The sequence below is a fragment of the Micromesistius poutassou genome (assembly GCF_964030765.1).
Source record: "Micromesistius poutassou genome assembly, chromosome: 17".
Lineage (NCBI taxonomy): Eukaryota > Metazoa > Chordata > Actinopteri > Gadiformes > Gadidae > Micromesistius > Micromesistius poutassou.
This window is the reverse complement of record NC_140287.1, coordinates 8068768-8096723: the sequence shown is the minus strand read 5'-3', so window position 1 is coordinate 8096723 and position 27956 is coordinate 8068768. Positions and strand designations below refer to the sequence as shown.

The 27956-nt window shown below is 45.9% G+C and overlaps 1 protein-coding gene across 1 annotated transcript; it reads right to left on the bottom strand.

Moving 5' to 3' along the window:
* Positions 1-106: 106 nt before the first annotated feature.
* On the bottom strand, positions 107-26780 carry plcb2 (phospholipase C, beta 2; the record flags this gene model as incomplete). Its single annotated transcript, XM_084481710.1, has 33 exons — positions 107-199; positions 5498-5653; positions 6345-6422; positions 7942-7999; positions 9058-9087; positions 9439-9503; positions 12069-12189; positions 12464-12647; positions 12801-13271; positions 13419-13488; positions 13666-13727; positions 14312-14416; positions 14603-14702; positions 15044-15208; positions 16809-16960; positions 17213-17337; positions 17483-17567; positions 17824-17920; positions 18350-18429; positions 18975-19146; positions 19730-19814; positions 19996-20078; positions 21672-21829; positions 22682-22828; positions 23060-23211; positions 23691-23791; positions 23911-23986; positions 24081-24134; positions 24392-24471; positions 24835-24975; positions 25923-25991; positions 26215-26292; positions 26694-26780. The coding sequence occupies 33 exons, from the start codon at positions 26778-26780 to the stop codon at positions 107-109; spliced, it is 3780 nt and encodes a 1259-aa protein (XP_084337836.1).
* Between the last annotated feature and the right edge of the window lie 1176 nt (positions 26781-27956).

The following is a 27956-nucleotide window of genomic DNA, read 5'->3' as shown; positions in this document are numbered from 1 at the left end:
TATCTGTGGCTTTTGCATCACTTTTGCAATTGAATCCCCGCATCTGTCAGTGGATTCCTTTCTAATGCCCCTTTTGATTGGCCCGGATGACGTGTCCTTGTAGCAGCTACAAGGACACGTCATCTGGGCCAACGGTGGTCACACACACCTGCCACGCAGAGATGCAGGCGGCAGCTGTCACCGTCCAGCGTCCGTCCTCCTGGACCCACAGAGACCAACAGACAAGTGTCACACAGCCAACGTCCAAAGGCTCCACGTCACCTGACAATAGCGCTAGAGTTATCTCGAAAAATGGTCAATGGAAAATAAAATACTCTAATACAACAACAACAATAAGGGTGATGGGAGCTGTGTCAAAAACAATTGAAATTGTACTATTTTTTGCTATCTTTGTTATTTCAGAGCGAGCGAGAGGGAGTGAGAGAGAGATTATACTGCAGCCACCGAGGCAACAGGGAAGGGCTGGGGGATGATTACAGCCGGTTACAGTGTTTAAATGAATACGCAGACAGCACCGTGGGGGCCACCAATCAACAGGGTGTTAATATCTAACTGTGCGAGAGGAGGCGATACTCTTAGTGCCTCGGTGGACACCGGTCTCACCACTTAGCTCCGGGCTCGGGCCCGCGGCGACCAGATGGTGAACCCCAGGCCGCACATTAAAGCAGTGGTAATATCAGTACTTTGGCCGGCGCCATTTTGGACAACCCCAAATTACTTCTGATGGGAGGCCTCCCGCTCGCATCGTGACTTTCCTGTCTCAGATCCACATACAGATGGGAGAGTTTGCAATCACGGGAATAAGGACAGTTGCAACCGAAACTGAATTATTGTGGTAAAACCAACAGCAAACCAGTGTTTATGGGGTGACGTGTCTTAGATGTGTGATTGGACTAGAGACGTCAGGAATCAGTTATGTTAAAATAACTCTAACCAAGCTATGACCTTTTTTAGCTTTTTATGCGCCACCTGCAAGCCCATTCTTAAATTCATCAGAACCGGAAGGCAGGTGTGGGAGGAGGAGGAGGAGGAGGAGGGGGGCATTTCTGATGCGAAGGAGATAGAGGACCTGTGAGAGCCCTCTCCATCTCCCAGCTGGCAGCACCTATTTGTGGCCTTGCAGGTACGCTTGCCACTGACAGCTTAATAAATTGGACAATTGGATAACAAATGTATTTGTGGAATGGCCACCGCTGTGTGGAGATGGGCAACGGCGAGCCACACCTGGAGTAATGGCACACACGCGTGTACACACACACACACACACACACACATGCGCACACACACATGCACACACACACTGATGCAGACACACAAACACACTCACGTGCACACAAACACACACACACACACACACACACACACACACACACACACACACACACACACATACAAACACACAGATTAACACTATGATGAATGGCAACCATTGGCTGGCTCAGAGGAGGAAGCGATAAACCATCCATAGCCTTTAAGGAAATATAAAAAAGGGAAGGCAGCTCTCAGCTCTCACGGTGTCGTGGAAGTTGACGTTCTCGCCGCCTTTCCGCTTTGTTCTGCAAACTTGTGAAAGTCATTGTTAGGTTCACCCGCAGTTCAATAGACCCTTTCACATGGGTGGGTGCGTCACAGGCACAGCTACAAATACTATTCTTGGGTCTTTTTCATGTGCCCTGGCACCAGTCGGTTTTGAGTTAGTTTAGTTTGGTTGAAATTATTCATCTATTTAACAGGGACTTGGCACAACACAGTACACAATAATGGTTTGAATCGGTGGTCCCCCATAGTGGCATCACAAGTTTTGTCTATTCCAGTGCCCTGGTAAACATTCATGAAACTGACCTAAAATTACTGATAGGATCTTTACTTCATCCTGTTATGTCAACCCCAAGACCATAGCACAACGTAATGTACCAAACAATAGCGTCAAAAGGTGTATGAGGTTTGCGCCTACAGATTAGCATAGCATTAGCTGTCCATGGTCGCGGCCGTTGTCAACCATGCTGTGTATGATTTGTCTCTGGTACACACGATGGCCCTCTGGTCATGACTCATTCCCATTGAACAATGTAGACCTTTGCGTAATACTTCAAGGTTTTACAACCTTGAAGACAACGTATCTGGTTATGGTTAGGATGACATATGGATTTAGGCACTTCAATTGGGTTGGGTTTGAGATATCGAGATGTGCCCGCTTAATCTTATCACATCATCTGGAAAAACTGTCTTGGTTGACAATCAATGGCCACAAATGAGCTTGTTTATGGAAATCACTGAGACAGAATTAAAGAAAATGTGATTGAGGACTAAATATAAAGTGGACTATATGTAAAGTGTTTAAAGTCTACATGTACCGTAAAGCGTTGAACTGAACTCCACAACGTCAACAGACACAACAGAAACATTGTGTGCTCAAATACAACCTTGCCTCCTTCCATTTTACCAGTGGCCTTGAGGATCCAAAATAAATAAATAAATAAAGAAGATCAATTCTCTTTGTGCAGATGCTCACATCCTCGCCATGACAGACAGCCATCAACAATTCTGGTCGCATCGTCTCGGAGGTCAGAGTGTTAAGTGTTTTGTGTTTGCTTTTTTTGGCACCTTTGCGAGAAATGTGGCCAGTAGTTCAGATCACGCAGGTCATCGATAAATAAGAAGGGCCAAGGGTGTTGGACACCCATCCAAGAGATTTGAGTTGAAACCCTGATTTTCCCAATACGTGTGACTTACCTGACTTACAGTCAGAGCAACAGGGGCTATGGTGCAGCTTCAAACCACATGGAGATTTTACACGTTATATTGTGTGACTATACAGGGATTGACACGGTAATGTATGTGCTTCTCACTTAATCTACATGTCTAGTCACATGTCCAAATCACAGTTTGGAATATTCCAAAGCCTTGTTTCAGGAAACATGAAAGTATAAAGTGGTGGAGAGGCTTGAAAGAGGGGAAGTGTCTCGTGAAATATGCCACCTGCTACACTCGTTCTGTATCTTCACCACTCAAGGTTGACAGCTAGGATTCAGCTCAACACTTTCCCCAGCTCTCCAATGGTGCTGCACGGAGCAATACGCGTTGGATCTTCTGTATACACTCACTTATTTTTTCATTATTATTGATTTAATTATGGCCTTGAATATACACATTAATTAATGCATACAACTGGGTTGTGTTGATTGTTTTCCAAGGGCATCTCTTTATTAAGAATGCCGCTAATTAAGTGGAAGTGTATGTATTCACTGTTTCTCTGCTCATTCACTTCGCTGCTCTTCTATTTCCATGGCCAGCATCACAGGTGGTTATCCTTAACTTATTATAGATCATAAAGCAAAGCAGACCCAGGAGGACTAGAGCGCCAATCCATCATCTTCAACAGTTCTACACACATAATCTCCCCACTCCAACGACTCTCAACAGGTCCAGAGTGCATGCGAGGCTGCAACTCAGCTTAGGCTCATTTAATTCTTCTCCTTCCTTAACGTAATCCTAGTATGGTGTGTTGCACCTCCTGCATGTTTCCAATGCGCTCCTGGTCTAGGAGTGTTGTTCACTTCATCCACCTGGCCGGTCTGTTCATGTCCTGCTTTGATTGGACAGCTCTCGGAGAAGGGGGGAGCCCGCGACGGCGTGTTGCCGAGTGTCGCGGGCCAGCTGGTCGGGGACAGAACTGTTGGATCCGGCTCCTCACGGGAGATAATCAGCACGGGTGACTCAGGGCCTGAGTGGCTTCACACCCCGAGGCTGCCACTTCATCTGTGTGTTGTGTGAGAAGTGGCAGGCATCTCGGGCACAGGCTGTGTGTGTCTCTGCGCTGCCGAGGACACGGCACCGCTCCAGATCCTGCGCTACTTTAAATGTCAATCACAAGGTTTGATTTGATTCAAGAAAAATGGAAGCCTCGCGTTTTTTTTCAATTGAACTCTTGAGAGAGAAACCGACAGGTTACCATTCATGAAATGCAGAGGGAATATCGTTCATGTGACATTTACCTAATGCCCGTTAGCCCATTAGGCTAGCTCTCTCATGCCCAGATAGCAATGGCCATCAGAATGTTTTCTATGTCAACATTACTATCTTATCTATCCTGTTTCTAGAAAAGCACTCATGCATGTGTGCCATAAAACCACAAAATTCAGGGGAGAAAAGGCATTGTAATTATGTTGCATTATGAATCAATCATGCCATTGTTTACCAAATTGCACCACCTCAGTTCAGAAATCTCGTGAGGGCATAGCAGAGGCAAATGCGTGTGTGTGTGTGTGTGTGTGTGTGTGTGTGTGTACCACAGAACCATGAACATTCTCATAATATGCTTGTTTGTTCCATTGTTCCATGCACATGTGACACCCGTACACAGCAAGCCGAAATACCTCAATGTACCCCAAACAGCATCTCTCTCTCTCTCCCCCTCTTTCTCTCTCTCTCCCCCTCTCTCTCTCTCTCTCTCTCTCTCTCTCTCTCTCTCTCTCTCTCTCCCGCTCGCTCCTCGCTTTGTTTTGTTTTTCAAGACAAGCTTGTTTGATTCAGTAATCGACAAGTAGATGAATCACTGGCTGCTCTCTCCTTTTCATTTCGCTAGTAAACAATGTGTTTTGTGAGCATGTGTGAGTGATGGCAGACTCAGTAATCCACACACACGGATACATTTGCAAAACCTTTAAATATATCCATACAATACAATACGATACATCGAAGAGAAATTCTGCACACAAATGGTTAAATCAAAACTTTATTAAAAGCTTAGAATCTCTGAGAAGGATACCCATATCATAGGTGATTGATTCAATTTGCAAATGTTCGGAGCAGATTATGAAAATCTGATTTAAAATTGTAAAAGTTTAAAAGTACTTAGTTTAAAAGAACAATAGCATTTTAGTAAAATATTCTGTAAACAAAAGCTAAAGTTAGACATGATGGCAACAGTGTTGTGGTCCATTCATCATTTTACTATTTTCTGACTAGCAATATAAATAGACAAGACACAATCTTCCAAAAAACATTCAATTGTTTAGTGAAGCAGAGCATTCTGTCTCCTAGCTACCGTGAAAACCATGCAAATGCCCCATAAATAGCCACCCCTATTTCTCCTAATGGATAATTAGCGTGTTCTTCCTCGTGTTATTGTTCTCCGGTTCTAGAGTCAGCTACAGGTTCTGGGCGTGAGGGCGATCGATAGTGTGAGGAGAGATGGGAGACGAGGTTTCTGAGGTTCAAGGAGAAAATGTCTACACAAACACACAAGCGCATACATACACAAACACATACACACACACAGACAAGCACGCACACACACAGACACATACACACACAGACAAGCACACACACACAAACACAAAAGCGCATACACACACAAACACACACTCACACACACACACACACACACAAACCCGCACACACACACACACACACACACACACACACACACACAAACACACAAGCGCATACACACACACATACACACACACAAACACACATCCTAACCCATGAATACGTCTCCATAGGCATTCTCTCCCTCCGTCTTCTTGTCCTTCGATGTGTCCACCAGTTCGGGGAAGTGGTCGTTCACGCATGCGTTAGAGGCCTTCTTCACCTCGGCCGGCAGCGACCTCATCCTCGCCTCCCGTTCCTCCAGCGCCTCTTTGTTAAACTGCACAGCAACACAAAGTTTGCTGGTCAAACGGGGGGAAAGCCTTGTAGAAAACGGTCATTCTACTGATGTGTTCTTTTTGCTAGTTTGTTTTGGAATTATTCATTTGAATACTCGGTTTGTTTCTGTTTCTATCGTTCTAGTAGCGCAGCACATGGAATACTTTTCATGGGCTCCACCCGCATTAGCTTACCCATGTAGGCTAATACTACTCATGGAGGCTAATGCCTTGTAGCGACCCAGGTTGGATTCTCACCTGTGCTCCACAATTATGCTGCATTTAATCCCCTCACTTCCTCAACCCACTGTCCATTAAGGCCTGAAAAGGCGATACAAATGCATGAAGAAAAGAGAATACTAAATTCACACACATTCATACTCGCACCACTTTATCCATCGATAAACTAAGCTATACTACTAGTAGATATACTTTGGATTTGCTTCCCAGTGAAAGGTCACGGGAAGGAACATCAGTGACGCTAACCGAACATCTGATCATCTCTGAAGTATGACTCACGTTCACAACAAGCGTGACTGGAATGCAATTATGATGTCTACGTGAATCATAATTCACGTAGATAATTCTCTTCCCATCTGACAGAGATGTCAAAGTCGATGTGTCTCATACAGTCGGTAGCATCGGACGAGTGTGTCTGTGTGTGTGATGTAGTTTAGTATAATGTGTGTGTACCTGGTTGGCCAGGCTTTTGATCTCCTCCAGGGTGGCAGCCTGTTTCTTGGTCAGAGCCTCAAGTTGCAGGCTGTTGTCCTGTAACAACATCATCGACAAACACCCTCACCACACGGTCAATACTGGTTGACAAATGGGCTCTATGTAAGGGGAACCCTTACATACTGTGTGTCAGTGTGTGTGTGTGTGTGTGTACTGTGCTTGGATGTTTAAAAGGGTATGTGTTTGTGTGAATGTGTGTGTGTGTGTGTGTGTGCATGCGTTTTTGCCTGTATATTCTTGTCAGCATCTGTGTGTGTGTGTGTGTGTGTGTGTGTGTGTGTGTGTGTGTATGCATTTTTATGTGAATGTGAGAGAGAGACAGAGAGACAGAGAGAGAGAGAGAGAGAGAGAGAGAGAGATAGAGAGAGAGAATGCCTGTAGACAAATGGACTCGAGGGATGCAACCTGAGAGAGTGGATCTATATGTCTGGGTCAACAGTTTGCAGTTGTCCAATTCAATTACCTCTCCATGCGGCCCTCTACTGAGTAACAAGGCTACGGCAATTAAACAAGTGTTTGGACAGTGTGACCAATAGTTTGAGGGTTTAATTGGAAAGTAATGATTAGGGATTACAATTTGACACATATGATCATTGAGGTGTGTGTGTGCGCAAATGTGATTAGGCTTGTGTGTGTGTGTGTGTGTGCGTGCGTGCGTGCGTGCGTGCGTGCGTGCGCGTGCGTGCGTGCGTGCGTGCGTGCGTGCGTGCGTGCGTGTTTGTGTCAGCATGTGTGCATATGGATGTCAGCGTGTGTGTTTGTCATTGGGAGTGTGTGCACGTGTATGTGTGCACGTGTCTGTGCTTGGCTGGCCACAGTGCTGCTGGGTATTCCTCACTATCACAGGCTTCCTGAGGCCAACAGCTCACTCGTTCCCTTCGACAACACGGTTGTGAGTCAACAGAACAGCAGAGCTCTCTACTGACTCACCCCCACTCTGGCCCCCGATGCCAAATTCAGAAAGGTTTTCTACCTCTGTGCCCTCTGTTGTCTCAGAAGAGTACTTGACACTGTGCTTGGATGTTCAAAAGGGTATGTGTTGTGTGAATGTGTATGTGCATGTGTTTTTGCCTCTATATTCTTGTCAGCTTCATGGCTCAGGAGAGTCGAGGCATGCATGTACATGAAGGTACTTCATGTGAACCGACTGAAGAACAGGGTTTGTTCTTACTGCTTGACTCGAGCGAGGAGTCGGCTCGCATTTCTGCTTGAATGGATCAAGTCCTTCGTGGTAAAAGTGTAACCATGGTTACCGCGTCAACCACAACAATCTGAGCACGGAGTCAGTGAAGGAGAGTATTTGAAGTATTTTCACGCCGCCATCTGCACAGTTCTATAGCAGTCCTGCTGTGATGATCATTTTAGTTATTGCTCATGAAATACAGTTGTTACTATTTAGTATTGTAGGCCCGTACATTCATATGAGTTATATGGACTAAGGAAATACATTAAGTCATGCATTTGCTATCCTAGGGAAAGCCAGTCATATTTCCAATACACAAGGTTTTAAAAGTAACATCAACCATTTTGAGATCAATCCCTTTTTAATACTTACAGCTCCCTCGGGCTGGGCTGGTTCGTCCAGCATCTCCACGCTCGCAGCCTTTTTCAGCCTGAGGACAGCAGCAGAAATATGAATCCGGGCACTGACAACAACACAAGTTCCTGAACCCACACACAGCTCCCATGTGCACCACCACTACTACTACTACTACTGTGTGTGCTGTGAGTCAGTCCCCATGTGTTTCAAGCCCTTCAAACGGGATGGGAACCTTTGCGGTCTTGTTGTGACTCACTGTTTTTCAGACGCACGTTTGGACATTCCCTTCTTCTTGCTGTCTTTGTTTTCGCTAAGAACAAAAAAAAACATACAAAGATGGAAGAACGTGACAAATTGGAACCTTAGGTCGAAAATGGGCCGTTGATAGTGCAGTGTGTTCCGTGTTGAAGTTGAGGCCTGGTCGTCTCCACCTCGCGACGGTGGGTTTTATGGAAGGTGAATGGGGCACGCACACGCATGTGCGCACACCCACACACACACACACACGCACACACACACACACACACACACACACACACACACACACACACACACACACACACATACGCACACACACACACACACACACACACAATCATTATAAATACAGACATCCTCAGATACGCGCCTCATTACCCGTGCATCCACACAAGCAAACACATATGTGTATGTGTGTGTGTGTGTGTGTGTGTGTGTGTGTGTGTGTGTGTGTGTGTGTGTTTCGGAGGGTTTTTGGAGGTGAAGCACATTGGAAGCAGACTGAAGGATTACCATAGAGCAGCCAAGGACAAGCCAAGAGTGGCATGCTTTTTTTCTCCAAGTACCACAAACATTTCACCTCAAAGAGCCTGCAGTAAATCCTCAAAGTACCTGGCCAAAAATTTTTGAAAATGAAAAGGCATTTTGAATGAGGAACAAAAAATTGTGCTTTTGTTTCAGAATGAGACACACAATCACGGTTCTAATACCCATTCTGCTTGCTCGCTGTCTACATTTACATTTACATTTAGTGTATTTTATCCAAAGCGTCGTACAACCATTTTACACACGCACACAGCGGTGTCAACATGTAATGCTACAGCCAGCTGATCGGGAGCAGTTAAGGTTAGGTGTCTTGCCCAGGGACCTTACCTTACCTTACCTTCTGAGCTACTGCCGCCTCTGCATGCACACGTCTCAAACACAGGGTTACAAGGGCCTTGCAGCAGTGTGTTCTAAACACAATTCATGGAGTGTGTGTGTGTGTGTGTGTGTGTGTGTGTGTGTGTGTGTGTGGGTAAATTGAGTAACCAGTGGCCACTCAAAGCTCTTTACAATATTGACATTCACCTATTCATGCACACATTCACACAAACATGCAAGGCGACAGCCAGCTGGGGCAGTGAGGGTGAGGTATCTTGCTCAGGGACACGCTCTTCTTCCTGAGCCACATGCTGCCTGTCGTGTGTGTGTGTGTGTGTGTGTGTGTGTGTGTGTGTGTGTGTGTGTGTGTGTGTGTGTGCGCGTTCAGACCTTTCAAGTGTCTTCATTTCACTGGTGTGTTTCTCTGTGGCCAACTCCAGCAGCTTAGACAGTTTCTGCCCCACAGGAAACAGACAGACGTCAGTGCAGGCAGACAGAAAGGCCCATCATGCGACAGCAACAACCACAAAAAATACCCAATGACATAACCACATCCTGTCTGTTGACGTAACGGTCGGATCAATAGTGGCTGTCCACCTGATGAATCGTATTGCATCACTACCCAGGAAACTGGGGTGTATGTTACGCAACCCTCCCCCCCCCCCCCCCCCCCCCCCCGCAGGAATAGCTTGTAGCTTCTATAGGTGACATAATGACCTAAAAAGAAACAGTAAAAAAAAAGGGTGGTATTGAGAAAAAAAATGTAAAAGATCACCAAACCACTTTGACCCTGCGGAAAAAAAAAGCACTTAACAACCCAACCGAGAATGGATGTTTGGAGAGAAACCAAAATAATGCGGCCGCATGCCAATCGTTGTGAAGAAAGCGTTTCCCAGCCAAGGAGCAGGAGCAGTTAGATATACAAATGGTCCTGAGTTGCAGCAAACATTTGTACGCATGTGATAATCCCAATGGGGCAATTTAGGAACCTTGCAAACCATGCCTTGTCTTCAAAGCATCCAAAAGAGCTTAGTTTTGGCTTTGATAGACTAGGGAGGAGAGGGGTTTAACCAAAGCCTTATATGCTCCCCATACTTGAAACGATCCAGGCCCCTGATCCATGTGTATGACTCTAATAAACCTCTAATAAACAACAATGAACCTTTGTATCAGATTGGTCTGTATTAAAATTAATGTTTGCACACACACCCCCCACCCCCCCCTCCCTCCTCAAAGGGTCAACCCCAGCGACACAGTTAGTCCAGTGAGGTGACGACCTGTGGAAGACGACTTGATTGACCTCTCAATCTCATGCAGATCCAGTGCTTATGCAGAGAGCAGCCCTGTGCCCCCGGGGCTGATGGGTAATCGATAGAGCCAGTGGTGGGCCTGGCAGCTCGCCCTGTGATGCTCAGGCCGCGCGGAGAGAGAGGAGGTGGAGAGAACTGTGAGTGCACCCTGATCCGACGGGGAGGAGGCCTCGGTTTGGCGGGTGGGGGTTGGATCAATAAAGCCATGAAAAATGGCCAATGGGTGGAACAAGGGGTGGGCCAAGTGGTGGACTAAGGTGCATTGGATACAAATACTGGCTTCTTCTGCCTTTTAACAACAAGATGGTATTGCTTTACTTTTAAATAAAGAACCAAAAATGGAATTGGATTGCGTAGCAGTAAGTGTTTAGTGTTACCCTTCTGCAGTGACGGACTGGGAGCAAAAAACGGCCCGGGAGATAGATAATGCGGGGCCGCGCGATCCCAACAAGCATGCCGCTCCGTGATTGGCCGGCCCAAACAGCCTTTTTTTAAACAAATCAGACCAAAAGGAGGCCTGCCCCAAACACAAAGCCGTGTAACTTTATTTAGCCATGAAATAAGCCACAGTTTTTGTGTTAGCCCATGTACCTGTTTGGTGAAGACTGAAGCTAACGCAAAGCCTCAATGTCATAGTGATACCCTTGGAAAATAAAAGTTACAGGTTCTCAAAGGTCATCATTACATTTGAATGCAGTGAGTTTATGGACCTCAGTGGAGTGAGTGTCTTCATGTACCTCAGTGGAGTGAGTGTCTTCATGTACCTCAGTGGAGTGAGTGTCTTCATGTACCTCAGTGGAGTGAGTGTCTTCATGTACCTCAGTGGAGTGAGTGTCTTCATGTACCTCAGTGGAGTGAGTGTCTTTGTCTTCATGTACCTCAGTGGCAGTGGCGGCTGCTCATCTTTCAAAGAGGGGAAGCTCATTTTCGGCCTACATCATATAAATTGTAAATTTATGTAAATTATCCTCTCTGTTCCTTTTCAAGGAAATGCTCTATCATACCAACTAGCTGTCTTTTCCAGTGACTTGACCAGTGTCCTCTCAATGGCCAGCAGAGCTCGGCTGCTTAAACGGCCTTGGCCCATTGTGTTACGGGTGTAGGACTTGAGCCGCTTTAAACAGGAGAAGCTCCTTTATACACCTGCAGATGTAGCTCCAATTGTTGCCACTAATGAGAACAGTTTGTAAAGCTGAGGCATTGCAATGTCAAACTCCATGTCTTTAAGGAACACCAAGAAATCACACAGTTTTCCCTGCTTTGCCACCCTGCAAGTCCTGATCTGAATACAGGAATTTAAATTCAGACCTCAGGCTCCCTGAATCAAAGTGATGGCCAACTACTAAAACGATATAAACTTCAACAAAGAAATGTGGGGATTATGTTAAACTGAAGCAAGGAGTTGTGTGTATAAGTGTATGAAATGTACAATGAAAATTGTCTAGCAATTTCGCCAAGCAAATAGCAAGAAATAGGTTGCAGTTTGTCTTTCGACTCGCTTGCAAAATCTGCGATGGGACTGAGGACTGAAGACAGCTCCGGCGACATTTTATATTTTTATATTTGACCATTTAATTTTTGAAATTTTAGGGGAAGCTGACCCTTGCAGTCTTAGAGAAATTGCCACTGCTCAGTGGAGTGAGTGTCTTCATGTACCTCAGTGGAGTGAGTGTCTTCATGTACCTCAGTGGAGTGAGTGTCTTCATGTACCTCAGTGGAGTGAGTGTCTTTCTTCTTCTTCATCTGGTTGCACTGATCTTCCCACAGCGTGTTCAGATCCCCTTGGAGTTTCTCCTTCTGCTCCTGAGCCTGGGTCGACTCCTCCTCCCCCCTGCACAACACATCAGAGCGTCAAGGGCCGCTGGCCAAGGCCTGAACCAGTCCCCAGTAATGGGATATGTTAGAAGAAATAAAATGATGCCAGAGGCCTATAGAATCAGAAAAGAGAAAGGGGTTAATGTTTGAGCGGCGCTGGAGTGACTTGTACCACGATGAGTCATCCTTATTCACAGGCCTTTGTGATTGCTTTGAATGCTCTTCAATGTGCCTTCAACCTATCAACATTGACTCACTAGAACAGAAAGGAGAAAAACACAGCCCCTTACTCCTTCTTCTTAAGGGAGCCCTTCTTCTTGAAGGCCTTGAAGCTGTCGGTGCTTTTCTGAATCAGGTCCTCCTCTTTCTTCTGAAACTTCTTCTCCAGCTCCTTTATCTCCTTCTCCTGCCGCTTGGTGACTTTGATGTAGTTCTTGTGCTGGAGGAGCTCTGCAACGGTCACCGTGGAGGGGTCTGTCGGTGGAAGAACAAAGGCCAGGGGAGACACGGATATAGCTATAGATATAGAAAAACCACAAGCATTTGTGTTCGGAAGGAGACACATTTGATCACTTTAACTTTCAACCCTACCTTCAGGGACAATTATGTATTTAAACGGAGGGTTACCTCCAGCGGAGAGAGGAGTAGAGTCGACCGGGACAGCGGCAGGAGTCTCCTCCACCCCGGGGTCTGGCTCGCTGACCACTTCCTCAGGGCCGGGGTCAGGTTCTGTGCCTGGAGCTGGTTCAGTGGCAGCCTCTGGAATGACCTCCACCTCCTCGGCAGCTTTGGGTTCTTCTTCAGCTTTGGGTTCTTCTTCAGCTTTGGGAGCCTCCTCAGATTTGGGTTCTTCTTCAGCTTTGGGTTCTTCAGGTTTGGGAGCCTCCTCTGCTTTGGGAGCCTCCTCAGATTTGGGTTCCTCAGCTTTGGGAGCCTCCTCAACTTTGGGTTCTTCTTCAGCTTTGGGTTCTTCAGGTTTCGGAGCCTCCTCAGCTATGGGAGCCTCCTCAGCTTTGAGTTCTTCTTCTGCCGCCTTTGTGGCCTCTGCCTCGGCCGCTGGTGGTTCCACGGCATCTGCCTTGGTCTCTGGAGTTTTATCTGGAGCACATCCACACTTCATGAACATCTGACATACACACCGATCACTGTGCTTTAACGTACAGTGCGACCGAAACACAACGCAACCATTTACCCCCTCTTCTTTTTAATCAAATATCAGCCAGCTGTAATGGCGCTCGCGGTTACCTGTGTCCAGAGCCGGAGTGGCCAATGCCACGGCGGGCATCTCGTAGGGGCTGACATAGGAGGCGGAGGACTGTGCAGGGGAGATGGAGCACAGGACAACACATTCTTACAAACATAATCGCCTTCCAGGAAGACAATTACTGCTGTTATGGTTTTATGGGAGGCCGGAGGACAGGGTGTGTTTGTCACGCCACCGGTTGCCAGTGGAGACGTCGATTAGTTGTCTCAAGTATATCCTTCCTTTTACCTCCTGTGGTTTGGTGGTCTTCTCCGTGCCCTTGGTTGGGTTGAACAAGGCGTCCGTGAAGTCTGAGGTGAGAGCAGAAAAGCGATAGCGTGACGCAGCAGTGTATTGGTATATATATAATATAGGAGAGGATATTATATTAATTCATCAATTAATTTTGATGAGTGGAGGATTATAAAGGATATATTTATAAGGTTCATCAAGTTTATAAAGGATGGCTTAGCAAAAATGCAATTCTTCTTTCCTGAATCAAAATATAAAGTTGATATTTTATTATCGTAATTGTTGAGTGTGAGATGTATCCTGTTTGTCATTCTGTTTGTGTGTGTGTGTGTGTGTGTGTGTGTGTGTGTGTGTGTGTGTGTGTGTGTGTGTGTGTGTGTGTGCGTGTGTGGGTGCGTGTGTGCGTCCGTATGTGTGTGTGTGTGTGTGTGTGTGTGTGTGTGTGTGTGTGTGTTAGTGTGAGTGCGTGCTGGCAAGCATATTCAAATACACCAGCATCTACGTGATATGGGCCATAAACAAATCTTCTCGTCTAGGGCTCCTCATCAGAGAGCAGCTCCCCGTTCCTGGGATTCAATTGAGACCAGTTCTAAGAGCGGTCACAGAGTGCCTCACAGAGACACAGAGCAGACGGGCGGGGCACCTGCGAAGGCGGCGGGGATGTAGTCCTTGATCTCGATGTAAACAAAGAGGGCCGGCAGAGTCAGCACCATGTTGCCCTCGCTGCGGAGGGCGATGTGCTGGAAGCCTGCGGGTCAGACGTAAATAACACATACTGCTTACATCACGGGCTACGACTTACATTCTGTTGCTGTTGATGGAAGACAGCTTAGGTGTGAGTGTTAGTGTACAGAACCAGTACCTGGTGAGGGAGCATATGCACAGGTGAGTGAGTTGGAAGTTGGAAGTGTTGAGGTGTCTTCCTTCTGCTCACCTGACTGAATGGCATCCAGAGGGAGGATCCTGTGTCCCAGGAATTTCCCGTTCTCCTCGTGGACCACGAGCCGAAGGGAGGCCATTTCGGGCAGCAGGATCTGGGCGAGACGCGGCACGAATCGATGCATCAGGGTCAGCAGACTCCTGCATATTACTCATACTAACAAGTCTCATCTGTCTAAGTACCCTCTCTTCCGAATCACATGGGCACACACGCACACGCACACACACACGAACATGTGTGTCATCATCACACACACACACACACACACATACACAAACAGACACATGCACATACACACACACAAACATGTGTGTAATCATCACACACACACACATACACATGAGTGGTGAGATACACTGATGCTAAAGGTCGTATGATGGACTCGTAGTGTGTGTGTGTGTGTGTGTGTGTGATGATGAACACACGAACACACACCTTGTCAAAAACGAAGGGCTCCTCGTTCCACACAGGGTTGATGGTGTTTGGCGTGGCGGTCCATTTAGTGCGGAACTTTTTCTTGGGATCTCCCGGCAGTCCGATAATCTCCGCCTCCACGCCCGTCTTCACACTCTTGTCGCTCAGGAACTGCCCTGAGTAGATCTGGTCGGACAAGGTGAGAACCCAGCGTCAAAGACCTGTCAGGGGCACTTTTGTCTAGTTTTCAAAGTAAAAGTCTTGCGACCAACCAAGCCCTTCCATGAACCCCTGTGCGATGTGCATCTAAATAACAGGGAGTAGAACCGGTTGAAACTGGACGTTCATACAAACACATGGACACACATGGACCCCCTGCGGGAGGATAATATGTATTGGTTTTCTCCTAAAGCTTAACACTAATGAATACCAGGGAACAACTCCAGGTAGCCAGCAGGCAGCCGCTGTTATTTTGGGATGTGTATATACTTACACCGAATGAACCGGCTATAGATAGACAACACCATGGGAGGCAAACATGTCTATGTATGGCATAGAAAGTCATAATAATAAGGGCAACTTAGGCATAATAACAAACACAACCGGCATACCGCCGTGAAGTTGATGATGCGCACGTGAGCTTCCATTTATGAAACCAATGAGTTCAGGTGAGGTCTGAGAGCACACAGGGACGACAGGTATAACTGATACACACACTGACCCCCTGGAGGGACCAATTCCCATTAATATTAAAAGGAGAGAACAGCTTCTGGAGTACTCGGCGGTATTAAACCGAGGGGACACTGGCCTGTTCTAACCCGGCTTGGGTTGTTTGTCGTTTGTTCAGAAGTCTCTCCGTAAATCAGTATCAGGAAATGTTGTGGTAGTATAATGGCTTTCCCTTGAGCGACACATCTCTAACCGAAGTGTAATCACAAAAGATTTGTCAATGAGCGCCACCATTTCTTGTTGTTAGTATTTCCTAAGAGCCACTAGCAGGTAATACTTTTTGTATTAATACACATTGTGTGCTCATAGAAAGAAGAATTATATATTTCTACGGTGGGTAATAGCGGACTAATGTAGTAATACAGGGCGCGCCACGCAGTTCACAATTACATCCTCAGGACGAAACCAAGGTGGGCACCCTGACATAGAGCAGCATAGGGCTGTCAATCAGCTGTCCACATGTCATTCTGCACTAGGATGTCAATCAGCACGCCTCCAGTAGCGCTGGCGCGTCAGGTGGTGTATTCACCTGATGGTGTATTCACCTGGTGGTGTATACACCTGGTGGTGATGTATTCACCTGATGGTGTATTCACCTGGTGGTGATGTATTCACCTGGTGGTGTATTCACCTGGTGGAGTATTCACCTGGTGGTGTATACACCTGGTGGTGATGTATTCACCTGATGGTGTATTCACCTGGTGGAGTATTCACCTGATGGTGGTGCTTTTACCTGGTGGTGTATTCATCTGAAGGTGTATTTGCGTGAAAGTAAGTATTGTGGTGCAAGTGCATATTGTACTCCTAAAATGAGTCTGTAATTCTAAGTCGCACAAGATGAATATAGTGGTAAAATCGATTTCCTTTATGCTTTCCCCACACGTTAATTAATTGGGGTTCCCAACCTGCCAGATGCGCTTTAAACCTTAGGGGAGCGTCCCCCCCCCCACCACCCTTATAGATCAGGCCTATGACTCAAGCTGGTCATGACTTGCCTATAGAAGCTGCTGATTCACCGTATGCCCGGTGTGTGTGCCATGCCTCATGTGAACCTTGCCTTGATGCTCAGCGTGTTGGCCACGATGGTGTCTATCCTCTCGCAGAAGGGATCAAACTTCTTGTCGCTGCGTCGCATGACGTCGTGCTTGAGCAGGTAACCGGACCTCCCATTGTACTCAAACAACGCCATGTTGAGCTGCATGGGGAAATCTGAAAACACAAACTGAAGTCCGTTCATCGGCCACTTTTTTGCTGGACAGATACAGTGTAGGGTTTTTTGGTGCGTGTCAAAAAAGGCCCAACAGTGACCCCTTGTGGTGAAGAACAGAACCACAGCTCCCAAACATATATCCCATGTTAATCATCATGCAAGTGTACAATAGCTCAACCCTGCCAATTGACACACAAAACCAATGATCACAAGATGGGGTGACGACCAGAGTTCAATAACCCAATAGCTACCCATAGTCTGATAGTTGAGGGCCACGAACTGGCAGCCGGCGTTCCAGAAGGGCTGGGGGTTGTAATTGGAGGAGTCCATCCTGGTCCCTTTAGGGTAGATCCTGCTCATCTGCCTCCGATTATATCTGTGGAGCCTGGCTAAGTAACCGCAAACCCACCCCTGTGCCATGTGTACAATGAATACGTTGAACAACAGCCCACCAGAACCTTGTGGACCGGTGTGATGTGAATGTGTGTGACTGCGTGATGCTCCAAATTAGCAAAGGATACTCTACAAACTCCACAGCACTCTTGGCAATCATCGTCTCTCCTTTGGTCTCCACGAACGACGAGATGCCGTAACTCTTATTCTTCTCTGTAATAAAGGAAACAGGAACGTCAACAAATACAGCGTTAATGCAGTCTCATCATGAGTAAGCAGTAAGAACTTGTTTGTTAAATTGAGCGTTGAAATACCCAAACCACCACCACTTTTAAAATCATTGAGGCAATGAACATAAAAAGGAGGCTAGTGATCGTTAATAGCGGTTACATTTTAAGTTACATCAATAATAAATGTATTGGCGGCGATAAAAAGGAATATCTAAGAGGAAGAGCGGAGAAGAGCCTACTTTTGGAGTTTTCAAAAGAGATGAACTTATTGGGCTGGATGTAGTTGACTATCGAGGACATGGCTTCGTACGCGGTGACTTCCTGTCCTGCTGTGCCCTGAGGAGAGAGAGGAGGAGAGGAGGAGAGGAGGAGAGACGAGAACATCATCCGAAAGGTCGACCGCTTCACTCACACCGCACACCGGTCTCATCAGCCGCCCGCTGTATCTGAGACAGGGTGCACGCCATGCTGCCTGTTCATTAGCTGTAGAACTATATATATATATCAGAAACAAGACTTTCTCCTTCTTCTAACAGAGCCTCCTCTTGGCATCTGTGTGGGCACAGCGTGACATGTGACAGTAAAGTACAAACTGTGATGTTCTGTGCTGAAAGATACAGCCCTCATAACACGCTGCTGGCCTGCTTGACCAGCCAAGTAGAAAAAGAAGGGTTATCGTTATCTCTGGTCAACCCACGACTCCACGTCAGATTCAAAATGAATTACTGTGGTAGCTTTATTATTGATGTTGTCGTTTTACCGTACCTCATCTGAGGTCTTCATCTTCTCCTCGTCCTGCTCGTCCGCATCATCCTGCTCCTCGTTTTCGTCCACAGCAGCCGCCGCTCGTCCGCATCATCCTGCTCCTCGTTTTCGTCCACAGCAGCCGCCTTGGTGTCTGAAGCAGCAGACAGATGACAGAGCACCTCAGAATAACAACGCCAGTCAATTACACTCGCAGTGGGTTTCACTCGGTGGGTTGCGACCCCTACGTGGGGCACAGTGGGAACAAGTGGGTGGTGGGCTCTTTGATGAACTTTCAAAATAAAAAAAGCCTACATGCCTTGTCGGTTTCATTTGCTGGTTTGAAGACAGAAAAGGTGGATACCGTATTGAAACATACCGGTCCATGAATATTAATGAACTCCCTTTTTGATACCGTATTGAGATTCTTCTTATTTAAGTTATTTAACAGGGACTGTGCACAACAACAGCAGTTGGGCCAGAGCTAGTTAGCTCATTTCCATCTGTCGTGTAACACATGTGCCTACTTTACTGCACACAACATTTGGAGGGCTCTTTCTGTAACAACCCACAACCACATTCACAACAACAACAACAACAACAACAACAACAACAACAAGGACTGCGTGCTCAGGGTCCATCTCACCAGCCGGGGCCTCCGGGGGGGCGCCAGGCGCGGCGGGGTCCGTCCCCCCATCGCCGGCCTCGGGGACCGGGGCCTGCTCCACGGCGGCGGGCTTGTCGTGGCCCTTCTTGTTCTTTATCAGGATCTTACCCATGAGCTCCGAGGGGCTGGGGATCTGCTGGCCTGGCTTCAGCTGAGGGGGGGGGGGGGCGACGGTGGGGGAGGAGGGGAGGAGGGGAAGAGGGAGAGGGGAGGAGGGGAGAAGGGAGGAGGGGAGGAGGGGAGGAGGGGAGGAGGGGAGGAGGGGGAGGGGAGGAGGGGAGGACGGGAGAAGGGGAGAGGGGAGGAGGGGAGAGGAGAGAGTGGAGGAGGAGAGGAGGGAGAGGGGAGAGGGGAGGAGGAGAGGAGGGAGAGGGGAGAGGGGAGAGGGGAGAGGGGAGAGGGGAGGAGGAGATGAGGGGAGGGGAGGAGGGGCGATGAGCGGAGAGATACACTGATGCTAAAGGGCCCGTGCTATGATGGACTCGTCATAGTCTGTGGGCATACACTGTGCACAGCATGTATGTGCAGAACACACACATACATAGACACACATAAACACACATTCACAGACCGAGAGTGTACGTAAGAACGCGGTGGGCGTGTGCGTATGTGGCACACACGTAAATCAGTCCACTCAGACGGATCAGGGAACGGAGCACAAGATGTGTGTCGGATATGGATGAAAACCACAAGGCCCTGATTGCCTTAATCCCTGCGGCCACTCTGCTACTCACCGGGTATTTTTCCAGCGTGTCCGTAAGCAGGGAATCACCAAATATGGTTTTGCAATAGTTGGCCATCTTCTCCTGCTGCTTCACCCTGGAACAGAGCACAGCAACACCCATTAATACACCACACTGACGTAGAACAACACTCCAATGTGGATCCTGTCATCCCGTCCCCCATTCTGTCCTCATGTGCCCCATGATACTTAGTGTGGTGTGTCTTTGTGAGTCTGTGTAAGAGAAGCAGGGAGGTGGGATTGGGGGGGGTCACGTACGAGTCCACGTGGTTCTCGAAGGAGAGGACCACCGGGTACGGGGAGGTCTTGAAGGCACTCTCGTTGATGGCTTCGATCACATCCTGTCACAGAGAGAGAGAGAGAGAAACACACACACACACACGCACACACACACACACACACACACATACAGGTAGAGAGAAGGAGAGGAAGCTAGATAGAGAGTGAGACACACACTCACACAGATAGAGAGACAGTGAGAGAGAGAGAGAGAGAGAGAGAGAGAGAGACAGAGACACACAAACACACACACGGAGAGACAGAGAGAGACACACACACAGAAAGAGAAAGAGAAACACACAGAGACAGAGAGAGGTATAAACACAGAGATAGAGAGACAGAGAGAGAGGGAGAGAGAGATAAGCCGTATGCTTTCAGTGAGATAGAACCTTTAAATGAACTCATCACATTGTTTTTTTTAAACCAAGAATGGATGATCAAAGGCGGCACAAACTAAAAAGCAGAGTTCCTAGAGGCATAAAAGTACCACACCAATAAAATAACATAACACAGAGTGACAGGACAGACACCGGCAGGAGATAGCACAGAGGGGCCCATGATAATGTTCAAACAGGAACACAGACACACAGAGACTGCTGTCATTCTCTCCTAACTAACCGGTGGCAGACGAGGCCTGACACCCCGAACAGCGTCTTCCTCCACCCCACAAAGGTGTTTTGTGTCTGTTTCAGGAAGGAGAAGCACTCTAGAGGCCCTTGTAGGGAAGTTTAAAGCCGAGAACCAAAGTGAGAGAGTGTGTGTCTTTTTAGTGTGTGTGCGTGGTTGAGAGAGTGTTAGAGTGTGAGATAGAGAAAGCGTGTAAGTGATAAAGAAAGCGTTCTATCTTTGTGTGTGTGTGTGTGTGTGTGTGTGTGTGTGTGTGTGTGTGTGTGTGTGTGCCTGCATGCGCGTGCAAATGCGTGCATGTGCGAGCATGTGCACGAGAGAGCGTGACACAAGTTTGTTTTAAAGCAAGCAAGGGATAAAGAAAGCCACATACAGAGCCCATGTAACCCATACACCCCATGTAAACACACAAGTGCACATTTACGGCCTAAAAGCGTGAGGGCAGCCTGCAAAGCCCTGTGACACTGCATAAAAGCCTGCAGCCCCCATGCACACTGGCTGCCAAGCGTTCAACAGGGGGCTGTAACCGTGATGGGAACCTGACCACCCCCCCCCACCGCTATATTGCATGTTATAACACTCCAGATTAATCACAGCATGCATATAATCCAACATTCTGCATGAATGGTTTGAAGATGTAAATTTACGTGCTGGCAGGATGCACATTTTTCTCTCTCTTTTTGATTTTTTCTCTCTATGTCATCTCACTCCCATTTTTGTCTCGCTGTCTCCTCTGTGTCTGCATTTTTTCTCCTTTGGCAGTAGCTTTCTCTCTCTCTCTCCCTCTCTCTCTTTCTCTCTCTCTCTCTCTCTCTCTCTCTCTCTCTCTCTCTCTCTCTCTCTCTCTCTCTCTCTCTCTCTCTCTCTCTCTCTCTCTCTCTCTCTCTCTATGCTTGAGTGTTTTGTTTGGTATTTTGTTACGATGGCCAAATTGTTTCGATTTTGGACTCCTACCCAGCATACAAGTGTTTTAGAAATAACAGCAATGATACTGGTGTTCAACATTAGCCAATAGCACACATGGGCACCTTGAAGAGGATCTCAGTGGTCATGGTGAAGCCGTGGGTGATGTAGGGCTCTTCATCTGGGGGCTTGCCCTTCCAGCAGTCAAGCTCCAGACACCGGCAGCCCGAGAGCAGGCATTGGCGGTACATCTCTGGGGTGGACACCCCCGAGAACTGGCCGGCTGGATGGGTGGAAACACATCATCCAGACATGACGGCTACATAAGTCTTCATGGCTGGCTGTGCGTTGCAATGAGGAGTTAAAAGGGTGATATTATGCCAGCAGGTGTGAGTGTGATTAGCCATTACAAGCTGTTTAAAAATCAGTCCAGTCCACTGGGTAGGCTGGTAGACTGATCTATCCATCATACATCTAGGGGACACTCCCACTTGTGATGTCACTAAAACACAGGCAAAGGCAGATTTTTTTAACAGCTTGTAATGGCTAATCACACTCACACCTGCTGGCATAATATCACCCCTTTAATATCCCAGCTGCTATTCTATTGGTCTTATTAGTTCGTACTTTTTGTCCATTTTTTAATTGCTGTTTGATACGTGTGATGCTCCATTACAAAAGCTACTCAATTTCGCTGTACTCGATGTACGTGATGACAAAGGAATTCTACTCTGATCCATTCTCCTATCTGACGTTCATTATATCAGATAGATCTATGTCGAATGACAGACTCCATACACAACCTCATAAATAGCACTGAGGATAAAGCGGTTCAATTATGTGATAATATATGTGTGTGTGTGTGTGTGTGTGTGTGTGTGTGTGTGTGTGTGTGTGTGTGTGTGTGTGTGTGTGTGTGTGTGTGTGTGTGTGTGTGTAACACTGCTTGTTGATCGCATCTCTCCTCATTGTCACCACTAGGGGCAGGATAGCAAAGCGGGGAGGTGTTCAACTGCAAGCATAAGGTGTCTAGATGGTTCAATGTTTCCCACATCCTTGATAAAGTTTAGTTTAGTTTGAATAAAGTTGTGTTGGGATAGAGCTTCTGCCAAACGACTGATTGATCCTGTCTGACCTGTGAGGTAGGTGTTGTGGGAGGACTTGATGAAGTAGTGAGGTATGGGCTGGGACATGTCGTTGCAGGTGGCCAGCCTGTCTTGGATGATGATGGAGGTCTCCGAGCCCATGAGGTAAAACATCAGGCCCTCGGGAGAAATCTGGCCTGAGGACACACATCAGCACTACATGATATACTTGTTTGTTTATGTGTATGTTTATATTCACTGTTTTGTATTGTTACGTCTTAACTGTATTTTCTTCTATTATTTTTCTATTATATATTCGATTATTATCTATCCATACATCAATCATCCATCCACCAATCATTCATCCATCCATCTATCATCCATCTGGGTTTGATTGCTTTGCCCTGTTCTGCCGGCGGTGTCCTCACCCTTGTTGGAGCCGGGCTCGTACTTTTCGATCAGAGCCTTGATCTGGTCGGGCCTGAGGCGGGGGAACAGCTCCTCATTGAGCCGGGAGTCCCTCTGCTTCTCGTTGAGGAACTTGGTGAAGATATCCTTCGTCATGAAGGGCTTGGGAGTGCTGCAGGGAGAAACAATCAATCACAGATTTCAAAACACTCCTGTTAAAGTTAGGATTTTCATCAGTGGGTCCTAGACTCAATCACCATGGTGTTATCTTATTCTGGGATAGTGACTTAACATACATTTATTTATATGAAAATCTTAGAGATGACCACTTTAAAATGATGATAGTAGTATTATTACTACTATACCGCTGTGTTTTTTAAGCTCAGACAAATGTGAAGATGTGGTTATATTGGATAAGGCAATTATGGGTTTATTATATTGTACAAGTTCACTAAAATGAGTTGAGACTTCTTACATTTATCTCAAACATTTTCTAAACTTTTACAGTAAATGTTAAAAGTGATAAGATGCATTTATTTTAAATTTAAAATAAAATGTTTAATCAAAATACATAATACACTCTTTGTTTTGTTTTAAATTAACGACATTAGTGAGCAATAAATAACAAGTAATTGGAAAAACGTGACTCACTAGGACGAGAAGATCTCGTAGATCTCTGGCCGGGGACACAGGTTCAGGAGGAAGATCTTGAAGGCGGCCTCAGTGAACACGTCAGGCTTAATGGTGTCATACTGACGAGGGAAACCAAGCAAGGGAAATTAGCCTACTAACGGAATAACATGGGATGATGACATAAAGTCACTTAGGGTTATATGAGCAGCTCTTCTCCCCCTCACCCTAAACCTCTCACCTTTCCTTTAGGGAGGTGAGCGGACGCTAGCGCACTCTCAACCCTCTTCTTGTCCGCCGGGAACATCTTGTAAATGCTGAGAAGGACATCAACAACAACAACAACCAAACTCAATGAAAGCATTGTTTAATTGTTGTTTTATCTTAATACTTTGAGAGTCCCGAACTTACTTTTTCACAGGGATCTTGCCATCCTTGTTGGTCTGAATAGAGATGCGCACAAATCTGAAATTGCAGGCAGATATGTAATAATAAGTAAATGATTATTGTGGTAAGTGCAGGTTGAATCAAAAATATATTCACAAACGTTGATCATTCCCTACTTCATGAGTTCATATTGATTGCATTATATAAGGTTGTATGTGTTGTGATGTAATATACCACCAAGATATATATACAACATATATACAACCAACACTGCGGTTTACAGTGAACCACACAAGAGTAGACATGCTAATTAAGGCTGAGGGCTATATACTCACATTTTATCCAGGAAGATTTGTCTGCATGAATTGTTTCTCGACGCATTGTATGCAATGGCAAGGACGTCTGCGGCCCAGTTCTATGATGGGAAAGATAAGGCATATTGTATTCATGTGTTGCAGGCAGGAGGGAGATTAAACGTCATGACTTCGTCTCGCAATATACGTTCAAAAGAAGACCAGGCTTCATATTCACCACTAGAGGGCGTTCATGTCAGCAATGTACCACTAACTGAGAGTGAACGCTTGTTTACTTTGGACAGAGCGCTATTGGGATGTGATTGCAGTTGATTGTTATGGATGGCATCATAAAGTCAGAGAAAGATGGACACCAGGCGCTTTGCTAAACGCTATTTAAATCTGGAATAGAGGACTATAGTGTCAATGTTTAAGGTCAGATTGAAAGGAGAGAAAGTCAAAAAAGGAAGCGAGTGGGATCCTACCGGTGTGATTTTTTCCTTGCTGGCAAAGAAGTTGTAGTAGGTCAAGTTTACCATGTCCATGCCCGTGACAATGGTCAGTGATCTAGAAAGGTGGTTGCTGTCTGGGAAATCCAGGTTGAACACATTACGGACCTTGGGGTGCTATGAATGGTAAACAAAACAGAAATTTACTGTAAAGTATTACTGTAGCATGCATTGTAAAAAGTGTGGACACAAATAATGCCATTGCTCATGAAAGGAGTGTATGTAGATCACCTGGGAGCCATTAGGATGCCTAAGACAGGCAAATCTGAGGACCAGACCATGCAAATATTTGCAAGCACTTGACTGACACACATACTACAGCCAGACAGAAAGAAACACACACACACACACACACACACACACACATACACACATACACATGCACACAAAAATATACACATACACATACACGTACACTCACACACATTACAAACGGCATCCCATTTCCAGGGTTTGTTCTGTATTTCCTGGTGAATATATTTGACCCCTGACCTCTGTTGATTAAATGGGAGGTATAAGTCAGGCTTGAGATTAATATCGAAAGATGAATATTAAAAGTCTGACGGCAGCACCGAAGTTGTGCAATGAAAACAAGGACTGTTTGATCAAGATTAAGTCGGGATGACTTATTCTAGTATTCTAACTCACTAAAACGGCCTGCTCCTGGTGTATTCCGAGGGAAATGTGTGTTCTTATTGACGAATCAAATGAGGTTGTGATTTGTATAACGTGATTTGTGTGTGTGTGTGTGTGTGTGTGTGTGTGTGTGTGTGTGTTTGTGTGTGTGCATGTGTGCGTGCGTGCGTGTGAGTGTGTGTGTGTGTGTTTTGTGTGTATCTTCATACTTGTCTATTGTCCCTTTTTGCATGGCAAATCCACGTCGCAATGTGTAAATTGCGAGGCGGATGCACCATTACCTGTTGGTCACTTTATAAGAGCTTAAAGCTTACCTTACCAAGGTAGAAATAACAAGTTTGATGCTTTGACTATTCAAGCCAAAATGAGTAGCTTCTTCATAAACATAATTCTCAATATAACAATAATCAATCAATGACAATACTCACTTTAGGAATTTTGGCATATTTCCCTATCCTGGTGTCTCTGATGTGGGCAACATCCAGGAATGTTGTTTCCTAGTAGCAAGAAACACAATGATTAGAATACAGCCTTAAAGAACAGGGCAACATGGACACAGATGGTCATCAGTAAAATAGTGTAAGAGATGTTAACTGCTCTTAAATAAGCATTTCAGAGTTTCAAAATTACAGTTGAACTACTACTATAACTTTAATGTAGCTTAATTAAAAATGAACATAAATTAATCAAAGTTGAATGAAGGTGGATGTATTTGGTCACCTTGCTTTGGTTGGTCCAGTACAGGTAATATCCCTTTGGGTCCACCTTCATAGTGACAGGACCCGTCTTGGTGGAGTCCTATAGTTTACAGGAGGACATCCACATTTCTAGTGGTACAGTCGGAAACGTTGTGGTAAAAATGTGTAATGGTGATGCTTATTGCATGTTACATCTATAACGCTTTGTTCAGATAATTAAGAAAACAAAGTTATTCAAAATGTGATAACCGTAGAAACATGAAGTAGTTACAAATACTAGAAAATAGAAAGATACATAAGGTCACTTGACAGCAGGTCACCATACCATTTATATAGCCTACTTATAGTTGTGAAAGTAAACGCATTTTGTACATAAGCCAATAAGGAGTAAAGCATTTTGTTGATATGGTATCCCTAGATTCATTGTGACTCAAAGGTTGAGCAGGTCTGTCTGTGAAGGACAAGTGTTTTCTCTGTGATAGCGTGCTGGATCTGACTTACCTCCGACCATTTGACGAACCTTTCTCCCTTAACCAGGTAGTCCTTCACCACAGGTGGCTCCAGAACATACCTCTTCTTGGTTAGCATCCTGGCCTTCTCTCCTCTTTAACCCCCTCAGTGAAACACTTAAATATACACTATATACTCCCTAGTTCTGCTAGCACCATGGTGCTTTGCAGTGATCAACGCTCTCTCTCTCTCTCTGAGTCTCTTTCCTGCGTATCAAAGCGCACACAGGGAACTGGAGTAGGACAGACAGCAGCGCTGGCAAATACATATGCATTGCAAATGAAGTTGAGGGTCAATCACAACAGACCAGGAAGCCTACTGGTGGCAGCCAAGGCTGGGTGCAGGCGCTGACGAGATATCACAGTGGATCTTCAGATTTAAGATATAGCTTAAAGTTATTTTTCTAGTGTATAACTATATAACTATACCAACTAAATAAATAGCTATATATCTATGTATGTTTTATATGTGTCTAAGTTTAAGCATCCTTATCAATATAGTTGCTATAGACACTATTACCAAACCACTGAAGGCTGTTTCCCAGATTCCATCTTTATTCAGTCTTATGTGCTGCTATTACTTAAACTTACTTAAAATATATATAGATTATCACATATATTCATTATAGCTGCAATCTGGAATGAAACCACACTAATGAGATTGCTGCCTTCATAGGGATAATCATTGTCGGCCAATTTGATTTAAGATGCATTATTGGTCCCTTCCAGTATCTGCTCCGAAGAGCAATGAACCCTTTGAACCTCAGGGTCAAAGGTCAAGAATGGTATATTTCATAAAGGTGTTGGTCCCATTAATTTCAGCCAAACTGCTAGTGCACCAATACAGAATGAGTTCAGTTCAGCCGTTGACCATGAGCTCTGCTACATTGACCATGTGATTGCTTTGCCGTAGCCCATTTAAAATAAACCCATCCCTCGGGCCCTACACCTACGGCCTCACACCACCCAAGGGCCCCAGACACTTAACCGCTGTCCTTGGTGCTAGAACATGGACTAAACATTGAAAATGAATCCGGTTGGAGGCAGCTGGCTTGTCCTGAAAACCACTGGACCATCCATCCATTAAAATCACATCCAAGCATTGTGCATGCATGTCCTATGGCTGGATGAAAGGAAACGAGAACACATATGAGGCAGTGTCATCTGTTAAACAATCCACGTTCATACCGTTTGCAGCATCAATAAAACATGACATGCGTTTGTGTGTATGTGTATGTGTGTGTGTGTGTGTGTG